Raw genomic sequence first — 13592 nt, forward strand, 5'->3', positions numbered from 1 at the left:
TTTTTTAGGACTATTCTGTGTATTATCTGTGTAAACTTTGCTGTTGGGTATATGCATTGTTCTAAAGAAATTTATTTAAGAAAAAAGAACTATTTGGTGCTAATTGCTGCTCCAAAGCATCCCCATCGACTCTTGTTTGTAGTCCCTGGCTGTGATGGAGGGAAGGAAAGAAAGGGAACTTTCTGTGAGTCACTCATAGAAGCAATTTCTTAGAGTGGTAGTGTCCTATTTGATTATTACCTAAGTGATTTCAACCCTGTGTTGCTAAAAGGAGCTCTCTCCTCTTTAGTAGTGCTGTAGGACACAGGGCATAGGCAGAATGGATTCTCCTACTCTTTTCATCTCTATATGTTATACAACTAATGGAAGGTATATGCATGTTGAACAGAGTGATGATTGTGGAATGATAGTCCCATGATTAAAAGTCCGAAAGAGAATGTCGAATAATGCCATCCTCAGTAATATGTTTCATGCTCTACCCATCCTCCAGGTTGACGACGCAAAATAAATCGACGAATTTCATCATACACAAAAATGAGCAAAGAAAATGGCAGTGCTGGCAGCCACCAGTTGATCCTGAAAAACAAATTAAGTTTTATATGGATGCTTTATTTATTAAAACATTTACTGTAATTAGTGAAGTAGTTAATTTATATTAAATGAAGATACACTTTAAAATGATATTTGGTATAGTATTTTTATATTTCATTATTTTTACATTAGTATGATCATGATTTATACATGGATTGTATACTTGAGACAAACATTCATGCAGATTAAAATGACCAATTATCTCATAGAAGTCCATGGAAATTCTGAAGAATATAATGTAACAAATTTTTTTTTTTATCTTGACAAACTAAAATTGAAAGACTTTTTTAACAGTTAACAAAAATAAAATATTAATAATAAGAATAAAGCAATTTTTAATTAATATTTTCTGAAAAAATATTATGATATATCTATCATAACTTTACATAAAGACAGCAGTCTTTATATGTATATTATACATAAATACTACACATATTTATATATTATACTCATCTATCCATAAAATTCAATTTTATTTTAAGATAAAAGTGCCATTAAATTTCTAAGTTAATTGGTTTTCTTATGATGCATATCAACACTGGTAACATTAATACTAAAGATGATAAAAGACTCCTACAGGCATATTATGATATTCTTTAATGCAAAAATATTGCTAAATTAAAATTTATCATAAAACAATAAAATAAAATTATTAATCATTCTCACAGTTCAAATAAAATATATACTCTACATAATTCCAATTCAACATGTTTGGTATGAATATCAGAGTATTTTAATAAATAAATCTGTTTTAAAGATTTATTTGCTATTACAATTGCAATATTCTCACATAAAATATGAGAATAATATTATTTTTTGTTGTAAATATGTAATAATTGTTACTCTCAATTCAGAATATATAAATCCTAATTTGTAATAAAACTATCTATAATATAAAAGAATAATATAAATTCTACATTAAAAAATATTTAATGTAATTTATGTGCAGGGCCACTGTGAGAGCTTGTATGGGGCCTGGGTGTAGAGATGGCTCCTTTTGTCTTTTTTTTTTTTTTTTTTTTTTTAAAGAAATAAAATATATAGAATGTTTCTTTATTAATAGGGTAAGAACCATTATGGCCTCCTAAGTTTTCTTTAGGCCAAGGGAAAAATTTCCAGCTTCCCCTCCTTGACCCTATTTATATGTAAAAATGAAATGTTGTATATAAAAGTAAAAAATAATTCAAGGAGGTTTTCAATTTTAACCATTAGTTATTTTCATCAACACATTATATTAATAATTGAAGAATTATTGCATACAATTTGATACTTACTTTAATGGGTACATTTTTAATCCTTTATCCATTCCAGGACAATATGATAAAAAGGCTGCTAATGCTGTTTCAAATATTAAACCAAAGTTCAGGACATAATTTCTAAAATGAAAATAACATTTTTGTTAGAAACTTTTAAAACATTTTTTTATATTTTAAAAATAATTTGCAAACAATTATTACAGTTGTACAACTAATATAAACGCCTTGTACAGGAAATCATTTCTATTCAAAATTCTTTTTAGTTTCTATCCAAGATTATTAATATATTAATCATATTCTTTTCTAAAATAAAGATTTTATATGATTTTAGAAAAAGATTTTTAAATAGTATTTTTTAATCTCAAAATAAATTTGTAATCACGGATAAAGGTTGATTCTACAATTTTATTAAGTTGACAATGATATATCATTACCATAATGATGAAAAGTATTATATCTTCAAATTTCTTATGGATGAAATCTCTCACTTAAATTTTAAAACTGAAAACATCTGCCATTCATAAATTTAAAATTTATGGTGTAAATATTCAATGAATTTTCATTAATATTTCTGGTATGAATTATCAGAGAATCAAAGGACTGATCTGATATATAAATTATATTTCTTGTTCGAACAGGAGTTATACTGAGTGAGGAGAAACACACAGTTTCCAATTAAAATGTATCTATTCTAACGTAACAAGTTTATGTTACAACAAATATATTTTAATTGGAAATTGTGTATTTCTCCTCACTCAGTATAACAAAGCCCTAGTTCACAAGACTTTTAAAGTGGACAAAAGTATAATATAAAGATATTTTGTCTTGACTTTTGACTAAAATCTCCTCTCTTTGCTAATCAGAAACTTCACCAGCATAATAAATCCTACTAATAAACAAGGTCCAAGTAGACAATATATACACAGAAATGTAAAACAGTAAGAACATACATTAAAAAGAATTGATATTAGATTTACTTAACAAGTATCCATTTCAAGTTAATCATATCAAACAAATTACAGATTAAATAAAGTATCCATTACAGTAATAAAGGAATAAACTACACTGGTGTGCAAACATTAAGCAATGATGTAATTTTTAAGCAGCCAGCCATGAAATTGTAGAAAAGGACTTGTTGCGATCAATACAATGAACACCCATTTCAATAGAAAGGTGATTTATATGCAGGAAGAAGACATCACAGATGACATGAGGGCATGTAAAATGCATGCAGTGCATGTAGTGCAAGACTACAATAAAAAGAAGGCTTTAATTCCATACTTTATGCACTATTCATTTTTGTGTTAGCATGCTTTCTTCATTTTTTAAGCACAAAATACTGTCTCTATATTCTGAATTTCATGTCTCCCAGGTGATTTCTTGCAGAGTTACAGCAAAAACAATCATTGCTTAAGTTTTGCACACCAGTGTAAATAATGATATAGAAAAATAATTAACTACAAATCTAGTTCTTGTTTTAAATGAAAATTAGTAATCTGTAATGTTAGATTAGTTAAACTTGTATGGAATTATCATATAACCAGTTAATAATTAGTAAAACTGGTTATGTGAACAAAGAAAAAAAGATTACACAACTTATCCAAAGAAGGTTGGTGCTAGAAAAAGGGAGAATAAAAGGAGGTCACCATGAGTAACAGTTTCCTAAGGGGTTGTTACCAGCAACAAACCAACCTTTTACTATGTAACAGATAAACATCTGTTACAAAACAGTTACAACATATCATCTTAAAATATTACACATTTAGACTTCATGTTTGTAAACAACTTCAATCATTGTATTCCAACTACTAATGGGCATAAAGTTTCAAGAATTTTGGTTCTCTAGTGATAGTGTTACTTAGGTACAGTGGAATGTTGTCTCAAATACAGTCAAAAATGTTTGATATACAAGGTGCATCCATAAAGTAAGTTCTGATTGACTGTAAATGAGACAAGATCATCAGAAAAAAACTATGTTTATTGCTACAATGATATATAACTTATTTTCAACATATGCACCACCCATGTTTAGACATTTGTCATAGTACTGCACTAACTGTTTATGCCCATGTCATATGAGATTGCTGCCACAAACTGGAACCAGGATGTCCCTTTCGAGTGAACCACAGAATCTCTGTCAAAACATTGTCCTGCCAGAAATTGCATCAGGTGAAGGAAGAAATGAAAGTCACTGGGTGCAAAGTCAGGGCTATTTGGGGCTGTGTGTCATCTTGAAGCAACACAATGCCTGTACTCAGCTTTCTCCATAAAATTCAATTTTATTTTAAGATAAAAGTGCCATTAAATTTCTAAGTTAATTGGTTTTCTTATGATGCATATCAACACTGGTAACATTAATACTAAAGATGATAAAAGACTCCTACAGGCATATTATGATATTCTTTAATGCAAAAATATTGCTAAATTAAAATTTATCATAAAACAATAAAATAAAATTATTAATCATTCTCACAGTTCAAATAAAATATATACTCTACATAATTCCAATTCAACATGTTTGGTATGAATATCAGAGTATTTTAATAAATAAATCTGTTTTAAAGATTTATTTGCTATTACAATTGCAATATTCTCACATAAAATATGAGAATAATATTATTTTTTGTTGTAAATATGTAATAATTGTTACTCTCAATTCAGAATATATAAATCCTAATTTGTAATAAAACTATCTATAATATAAAAGAATAATATAAATTCTACATTAAAAAATATTTAATGTAATTTATGTGCAGGGCCACTGTGAGAGCTTGTATGGGGCCTGGGTGTAGAGATGGCTCCTTTTGTCTTTTTTTTTTTTTTTTTTTTTTTTTTTTTTTTTTTTTTTTTTTTTTAAAGAAATAAAATATATAGAATGTTTCTTTATTAATAGGGTAAGAACCATTATGGCCTCCTAAGTTTTCTTTAGGCCAAGGGAAAAATTTCCAGCTTCCCCTCCTTGACCCTATTTATATGTAAAAATGAAATGTTGTATATAAAAGTAAAAAATAATTCAAGGAGGTTTTCAATTTTAACCATTAGTTATTTTCATCAACACATTATATTAATAATTGAAGAATTATTGCATACAATTTGATACTTACTTTAATGGGTACATTTTTAATCCTTTATCCATTCCAGGACAATATGATAAAAAGGCTGCTAATGCTGTTTCAAATATTAAACCAAAGTTCAGGACATAATTTCTAAAATGAANTTTTCGCAGTTTTATAGGAATCGTAATTATAGGAATCGTAATTATAGGGGGGTCGACTGTACTTAAATGTTTAAGAAAAAGTTTTCCTTTAGTACTGTGCTACAGAAACTGTCTCCATAGACCTGTGCATGTACCAGTTTATGACCAAATATTCCTCCTTCACACCTGCACAAGCATATCCTGCTCCAGCCACCAGCATCACCTTCTAGTTCTGGAACTTTTTCTGGATGCACCTCATATTTAAATAATAAATATTTATACAATATATAAATAATATATTGTATAAATACATTATACATACATTTTATATATATAAAAAATGCATAAATTGCAAATAAAGTTTATGTCTTAAAACATTACACTAGTGATTCCCAAACTTTTTCATGCCACCACCCCCTTTGTTCCATAAACTTATACTCAATGCCCCTAACAATTTTCTCTTGTGTGAGAAAATCTTGGAAATATTCTTATAAAAATCTTTTCTATGAACCTCACACTTTGTGTCCTTAACATACATTGTTCTGAACATCTGGAAACCATTAAATGCAATGTTTCTTCTTACCTGTTTTAATAGGGGAAAGGGAAAGGTTTGTCAGTGACCCCAACCCTCACCTATAGTCACCATTCAGTCATTACCCTGACTCCAGTGTCCCCCTGCTGCTCAGTTGTTTCTTTTCACTCCCTAGATTTACTCACCGCCCACAGGGGGCAGTAGTGCCTACTTTACACTACATTACACTGTAGCAATAATTTATGTTCATCCTTCTTTATACTAACTCATTTGTCAAGAAGGATGATATCAGAATTTGTTTTACAAACTGTCTATTATAAGAAGTTATGGAATACCATGTATAATTTATGTATTATTATTAATTTTGTTTTAACACTATAAAATTTCTAAATTTACAAAATATAATTTAATAGATGTTATTATAATGTTGATTTAATAAAAATAACTTTAAAAAAATAAAAAAGTTTCTATTCAATATAAACAACTAATACTTTTTTCTGAAACAATATTTAATAATTTAAAAAATATATAATGATAATTTAAAATAAATTTTAATAAAAGCTTTTATGGAAATTTAAATCAATAATAATAAATAAATAAAATCATCATAAACTATTTCAGTATTTCAAAAACATCATGTAAACAAAATGAAATAAATTTAAATATGCTTTTTATGACTAATATTTAAATTTTTAAGAAAAAGCTATTTTAGACTAAAATGAAAAACTCACGTCATCCCTTGATGAAATACAGAATTTCTTCGTGTTTTACAAATTATTAAATCTGCCCACTGGACTACAACAATAGATGCAAAGAAAGCTGTATGACAGGTATATTCTAAGATTTTTCTGTCTTTGTAAGTCTGAAATTAAAATAAATCATATAGTAAATAATAGTAATATTCAATTTCACCCTAAACCTATTTTTTTAATTTAGCATAAAGACAATATAATTATGTTAATTATTCAATTAGATTAGAAGGAATATATAAAATCTAGCAAATCTCCTATTAACAATCTAGACTTGAAAATGTGCAGATTACAGAAATTAATAAAAGCCTTTAATTTATAAAATATAATATTAAATAATGCTTAGATTATTAATAAAATTACTATTTTGTAATAATTATTGTCGTTATAAATTAAATTTATATATGTTTGTAGACAATTATATAATTCAAACTGTTTATTATTTGATGCAATTTTTAAGATAAATTTCTTTTCAGTAACACAAACTTTTATTTTATTTTTATTTGTATATTTTCTAATTATAAATATTAATTAAAATAATAAATTTGCACTAATAATAGATCAATGGAAACCATTATTTAATAATAATTTTATGTTGATCCTGAATAAGAAAAAAATACAATCAATAAATTAGTAGAAACAGGGTTATGTGAGTTCAAAGAAAAATAGCTATAATTAGAATAAATAAAATATAAATAGCTATCTTCTTTTTCTATTTTTAATGTTAGAAGATGAATGTAAGTCTATATATATATATATAAAAATGGACATGTATGTCCCTATATTTCACTTTTCCGAAAAACTACACATTGCATGTGAATAGTGTTTGTATGTGGTGGTAGCCCCAAGTCTCCATTCGTGCATAGGGGTGGTTGCGTCTCAATAGCTATAAGGGTGCGGGAGATATGAGGCTGAAAGTGGTTGAAAGTGGCTTTCTATTTCGAATGTTTTGTTCGAATTTGTTCGAATTAAATTCGAACATAAAATTCGAATATTGGTTCGATTATAGAACGATTGTAAACGTTCCAGAAACGTTGAAAATAGTTCGTTTGACTAAACGTAAAAATTCTCTAATTAGTCTGGAAACGGGGGACCTAATTCTTGCATTCTGTGAAAACGGGTAAGATTAGCTATAATGTAATTATCTTAATCTTCACTATCGTTACTTTTTGCCCAGCGAAGCGGGTCCTTGCAGCTAGATTCTAGATTACTTAGAAAAACAGTCTTTTATATATATAAAAAAAAACTATATTACATACAAATAAAAACCCAGCGAAGCGGGATCTTGCAGCTAGTATTAAATAAAATCACAGAAAACTGAATAAGATAAATCTAATGATAAATGACAAAAATGGAAAATAAAGTTCTTAAAAATAAAAAGATAAAAAGGAGAAAAATGTATACAAAAATTGAATGAAAAGTTTAAAATATTAGCTGCTAAAGAATCAGATGTAAGTATTTTAAGTTTTCATAAATTTAATGTCACTAAATAGCAATATTTATTAATAAATTAGCTACTGATTAATTTGATGAATATCATTTATAAACAAATATATTTACTGTTTTTTGATTGTGAAAATGTCATACAATGTTTTATCAATAAATAAAATAAATCAACTCAATACTTTCTATTTTCCACATAAACCACATTTTAATCAAAAACAAACATTTCCAGTCTTATTTGAAAACATTTGTTTTGATTAAAATTCAGTTTATATTAAAAAATAGAAGATATTGAATTTATTTATTTTGTGTCTATATTTCCAATTAGTTCACATTTAGTTTTATCAATAGATTGATGGTACAGTTCATCTGTCATATCCTATTTCATAAACATATATTCTGAAAAACTATTTTTTTTATTAGCTTCTAATATTTCTTTTTCATTTATGAAACAATTTGAGCTCATATAGTCTATAGTTTTGAAGTTCTGCAATATTTCACTTCTGAAATCACATCTTTTTTATAAATAATATGTGATGATGAACTTATTTAAAGCTGAATTAAAAATACTTAATCACATGATATGCTGCTGATAAGTTTACTTAATATTACTAAAATATATGCTAACATATATGTCAAGCTTTTAAACATGAAAAAATTTTCCCCAAAGTTAAGCAATATAATGGCTATAAAATGACAAAATGCAAACTTTTACTGTAGAATGGTAAACAAGTGGAACAGTGCTCTTAACAATCATTGTGCACTATTTATCATAACTGTTGTAGCACACAAATATTTCTAATTAAATCTTGATTTTACTAAACTTATTTAACAAAAATTAATATAATAAAAATTCAGTATAAATGAAGAAATATTACATGCTGTTTCCAACAGTTGATATACCAACTTTATATCATTGATATAAACAGATGAGTGCAAAGGCAAAGGCATACAACAGTGTTATACTGACATATACCAAATGGAGTGAGACTATGTTGTGTAAACTATTAAACTATTAACATTTTCAAAATAATCAACACCTAATCCGTTGCCGAGGGAGTTTATTTAAAAAAACGAACGTTTTCAATCTACTTTATAGATCATCTTCAAGTTAGACATATTTGCACAACATGTATTTATAGTTTAGAAAATACAAGGGAAGCGGCACTTCCACAGCTTCCATGGACGGCACACCACTGTTGTATCCTCATTTCAGTTCTAGCCTACTGGTAAGCAGAACTGAAATGCTTGTTAAATTGAATATAAATTCATATACAGTAATACCCCAAACTTACGCGATAGGTGGGACCGAGCGATAACCGCGTAAGTCGAATTCGCGTAAGTCGGGGTATAATTTTGCATATAAATACATACAAATAACACAAAATAAATTGTAGCTATATGTCGAACACGTCCGAACATGTAAGCCGAACAATAGTGTGGGGGGAAATGAGTAATTAAGAGTTGCGTGGCGCTCAAACAAAAGACGAATCGACAAGATTTGAAAATCGCGTAACTCCGGATTTGCATAAGTCGGGGTATTACTGTAATTATTTAACATAGTAATTTTCAATAAATTAATATCAGATATACAAAACAANCTATTTATTATACGTATTTATTAATGTGAATCCTCCTTCTGGAGTAGGGCCTGCCATGCTAGGGACAGGGTAATCTCATCCCTCGAGTTAATAGGTGCAGAAGTGTTGTATGCTTTGCAAATTTCCATTTGTTCCAACCACTTGAGGTGGTCCATAAACGGTGTAGTAATGAGGAGTTTGGCGTTGTCGAAGTTTGCCGAAATCTCCGGGTCTGACACATACATGGATAACGACGTAGAACCCCTTTTGTGGAGGATGTCCCGTTGGTGTTCAGTCCATCTGACACCAATAGCACGTCTAGTAGCACCAATGTAGACCAGTTCCCTCAAATCTATGGTCCGTGAGGGGAACAGCGTATACTCCTGGTAGCTTATACTCGTTAGGTTTATCTTTTTCATTGCGTAGAAGCTTAAACATAGATGGGCATCTTCTGTATGATAAGCGTACTCCTTGTTTTTTAGCTATTTTTTGATACAGGGACGTTAGGAACGGGTTGTATGTGACTGGAACGAGGCGGTGGTCTTGTTCCACACTGTCCCTATTCTGTGGAGGAGTAGGTGGGAGGCCGTTGGTGAATTGTTGTGCTAATTTATGGACCATGGTGTTGAATCCATGTTGAGTAGCAATGTTATGCAAATAGTTCAATTCTTGAACTAAAGTATCCTGTGTTGAGCAATGGGTGTAGGCCCTCTTAACCAGTGCTCTAAACGCTGCCATTTTATACCTGAATGGATCACAGGAGTTCGCTGGGATATACGTTGGGAGGTGACAAGATTTGCAGTAGACAGATGTGTATATGATGTCTCCTCCAAATGCAATGTTCAAGTCAAGAAAATGTACCTCGGAATCACCATGTTGCTCAAGTTCTATGGTAAGGCCATACGGATTGTCGTTCATTTTATTCACAAGAAGGGTGATGTTAGGTTCGTGCCTCCATAAAATAATGATGTTGTCTATGTATCGCTTGTACAATATGATGTCGTGGCTGAATCTCGGAATTATTTTATTTTCCAGCTGTCTGATTACCAGTTCACACAGGTTGCCTGAGACCGCACTTCCCATAATTCGTAATAGAAAATCTCGGAGTGCGCAAAAACATGGTGGTAATTCAATTGATGGATATAAAGAACGGAAATCCATGACCGAGATGTATGCGGGCTTTTCGGTGTTTTTGAAAAATACTATTAACTCCGCCGGATTGGAGATGGAGTATCGGTAATCTTGTAACTTTGGAGAGATGAAATTGTGCAAGAATGCTTCAAACTTGTGCATGGGTGCTGTGGCCTTATTAACCACAGGTCTCAATTTGTGGCCTTGTTTATGCATCTTAGCAAAAGTGAAAAGCTTGGGCGTATCCGGGGCGTCCATAACTATATCCCGCATTCCAAGAGCTGCAGCCAGTTTAGAGTTAGATAAGCATTTAACCTTGTTGTGTAGTTTGTTGATTACATTGTTTTGTTGTACGACGCATCTGGTAGCATTAATGTATTCATGCATCTCCTTTTCATACGTGTTCCTTTTCATTAAGACCGACATTTTGGTCTTATCAGCTTTGATCACTGTAATATTATTGCATAACCATTTAATTGCGCGTGAAAGGTTCTCTTTAAAGCGATATACTTGCGCATTATCCTTTCGGTTCTTAAGTTTGCATGTGGCCATCCATCTATAATATTCATTTTGTACAGTTGACATGCCCTGTATCAGTCTTTCTAGGTCAGGTACGCATGTTTTTAGGGTCTCTCTTTTGGTAGGAGTTGGGGCATACGCTGCGTCATCCACAAAAGGGGTTCTACGTCGTTATCCATGTATGCGTCAGACCCGGAGATTTCGGCAAACTTCGACAACGCCAAACTCCTCATTACTACACCATTTACGGACCACCTCAAGTGGTTGGAACAAATGGAAATTTGCAAAGCATACAACACTTCTGCACCTATTAACTCGAGGGATGAGATTACCCTGTCCCTAGCATGGCAGGCCCTACTCCAGAAGGAGGATTCACATTAATAAATACGTATAGTAAATAGGGTATTAAANATAACATTTATATTTAGTTATGTGTACTCAGTTGAATTTTTATATATACAAACATTATATAACTAGCTTCTTGACTTTCAAAAAGACAATATATCAGGAAGAACTTTTATCTATTTTCTGCTTGACAAAGCATAGGAAGTAATAAAGCTTCAAGAAACAAACTTTGCCAACTGCCAGTCACATGACAACTCAGGACAAAGGAATTGGAAAATACAAAAACACCTGAAAGTCTAACTTTCCCTCATTAGACATTCAGCTAGTCAGCCAGACACGCAGCCAATTGACAAAGAAAACATTACTTTGGCTCTTGCATCCTATTTTTGTACATAACAGGATTTTTATATAGTTGTGGCTAATATATTGTGAAAATGGAGACTTGCAATATACTGTATATAATATACCCACACATACTTGATATACTTTTTAAAAGATTTGTATGATATCTTTAACATAAATATTAGTCTGTTATAATGCAATGTATTATATTTTAAAATTTTGTCTTTTATTGCTGCATAATTTTAAATCTAATTTAATATTATAATTTCAAATGAGTTATAAATTTTAAGTTTTTTTATAACCAAAAATCTGAAATTAATATTTTAGTTTTTAATTTGTCAGCAATTTATTTAGTATACATTAGTAACTACTGTATTTGAATAAAGCAGTTTATATGATTCAAGTCAATTAATGATGTTGATTCTGCATTGTTTAGTATGATTAATTATTTACATTTTAAAATAAAATAAAAATAAAATCCTCTTACCATATCAGTGCCTAAATCAATACATAAAATAGTAACAGTTCCTAATGGCAAAGGAATATTTGCTAATATAAATAATAAAAATGGAGTAATCTCGGGGATGTTGCTCGTAAGAGTATAAGCAATAGACTTTTTCAAATTATCAAAAATAAGCCTTCCTGTAAAATAATAAGAATTATATCACTTCAAGATTTCTGTTCTATATCATTAAAAGTTAAACATTTCAAAAAATTAAATTACAAAAATTACATATTACNTTATCTAAATTACATAGTGAATTGTAATATTTATATTCATATCCAGACTATATTGGCAAGTCACTCTTAGACATAAAATATATTATAATTAATTCTAGGATGTTATTTGCCTTCTTCTGTAATTTATCACTGTTCCTGTGGGCTAGGAGGACCAGAGTATTGTATGCATAACCTTGTAGTTTAACATCTTTTTCTGTGATTAGCATGAGGAGGTCATCATACACCAAGCTCCAAAGACCGGGCCCACACCTGGACCCTTGGGGACAGTCCCTTGTCATGTCTTTTGTCACTTGAATGGTGTTAGTGAAGACTCCGAATTTCCTGTGATTTAAGTAGCTCCTAGTAAGATTGTAGACACTGTTTGGGAAGTGAGTCCTTTGTAACTTGTTAAGAATGCTCAGCCACCTGAGGTGGTTGAATGCCTTACGGAAGTCTATGCTAATTAGTAGAGCATGCCAATCGTTCTTCCATGTTCTCTGAATGAAGTCTCTTGTACTTTGGGCAGCATCAATCATCAATCTTCCTTGCCTGAAGCCAAATTGGTTGTCATGCTGCTGTTTGTGTTTACTTAAGTGCCAATTGATCCTTCCAATTAAAAGGCCATCCAGTACTATCCCCATTGCAGGGAGCAAGCTGATTGGCCGGTAGTCTTTGTTTAAGGTGGGGTTGACTGTCTTTGGTATGAGTTTCACACTGGCCATTTTCCAGTGGTCTGGGAAGTAGCCAGTTGAGAGGCAGGAGTTGAATGAAGTTGTGAAAGCTATTGGCAACTCTTCGAAAGCTACTTTTACAGTTTCTGTGGTGAGCCCATCAATGCTGGGTGCTTTTTTATTCACCAGGGTTCTCACTGCATTCCTCATCTTCGTGAATGAGAATTGTTTATCATTGTCTGTGCTAATTGGCCTGTCGGCCTCCTTCCTGATTCGGGCATGTATCACATGGTCATCCTCCCGCCTATCTGCAGGGAAGTGAGTGTTCAGAAGGTCCTGAATGCTCAAATTATTATTATAAGTATTATTATTGTCTGCTTTGAAGATGTGTGGGATGTTTGTCTTTTTGGTTCCTTTAAAAACTATCCAGTAGGGGTGACTCCATGGGTTTTTGTTTTGCTGACTGCAGTATTCTTTCCATGATGAGGTTCTTGCTTTATTTACTTCTGATTTGTAT

At 30.6% G+C, this 13592-nt stretch overlaps 1 protein-coding gene across 2 annotated transcripts in view; it reads right to left on the reverse strand.

Annotated features, from left to right (window-relative positions):
* Positions 1-226: 226 nt before the first annotated feature.
* LOC111621442 (sodium/potassium-transporting ATPase subunit alpha-like) overlaps positions 227-13592 on the reverse strand; it is a 55336-nt gene continuing 41970 nt past the window's right edge. For both annotated transcript variants that reach the window (XM_023363590.1, XM_023363589.1), the window contains 3 exons: positions 6307-6437; positions 4952-5053; positions 227-576 (listed from right to left, as the gene is read on the reverse strand). In XM_023363590.1, coding sequence (XP_023219358.1) covers positions 456-576; positions 4952-5053; positions 6307-6437 — 354 coding nt within the window. In that variant the 3' untranslated portion in view covers positions 227-455. The remainder of the gene's footprint in view (positions 577-4951; positions 5054-6306; positions 6438-13592) is intronic.

This window comes from Centruroides sculpturatus, unplaced genomic scaffold (genome assembly GCF_000671375.1).
Source record: "Centruroides sculpturatus isolate CEXI.00-Female unplaced genomic scaffold, Cexi_2.0 scaffold227, whole genome shotgun sequence".
Lineage (NCBI taxonomy): Eukaryota > Metazoa > Arthropoda > Arachnida > Scorpiones > Buthidae > Centruroides > Centruroides sculpturatus.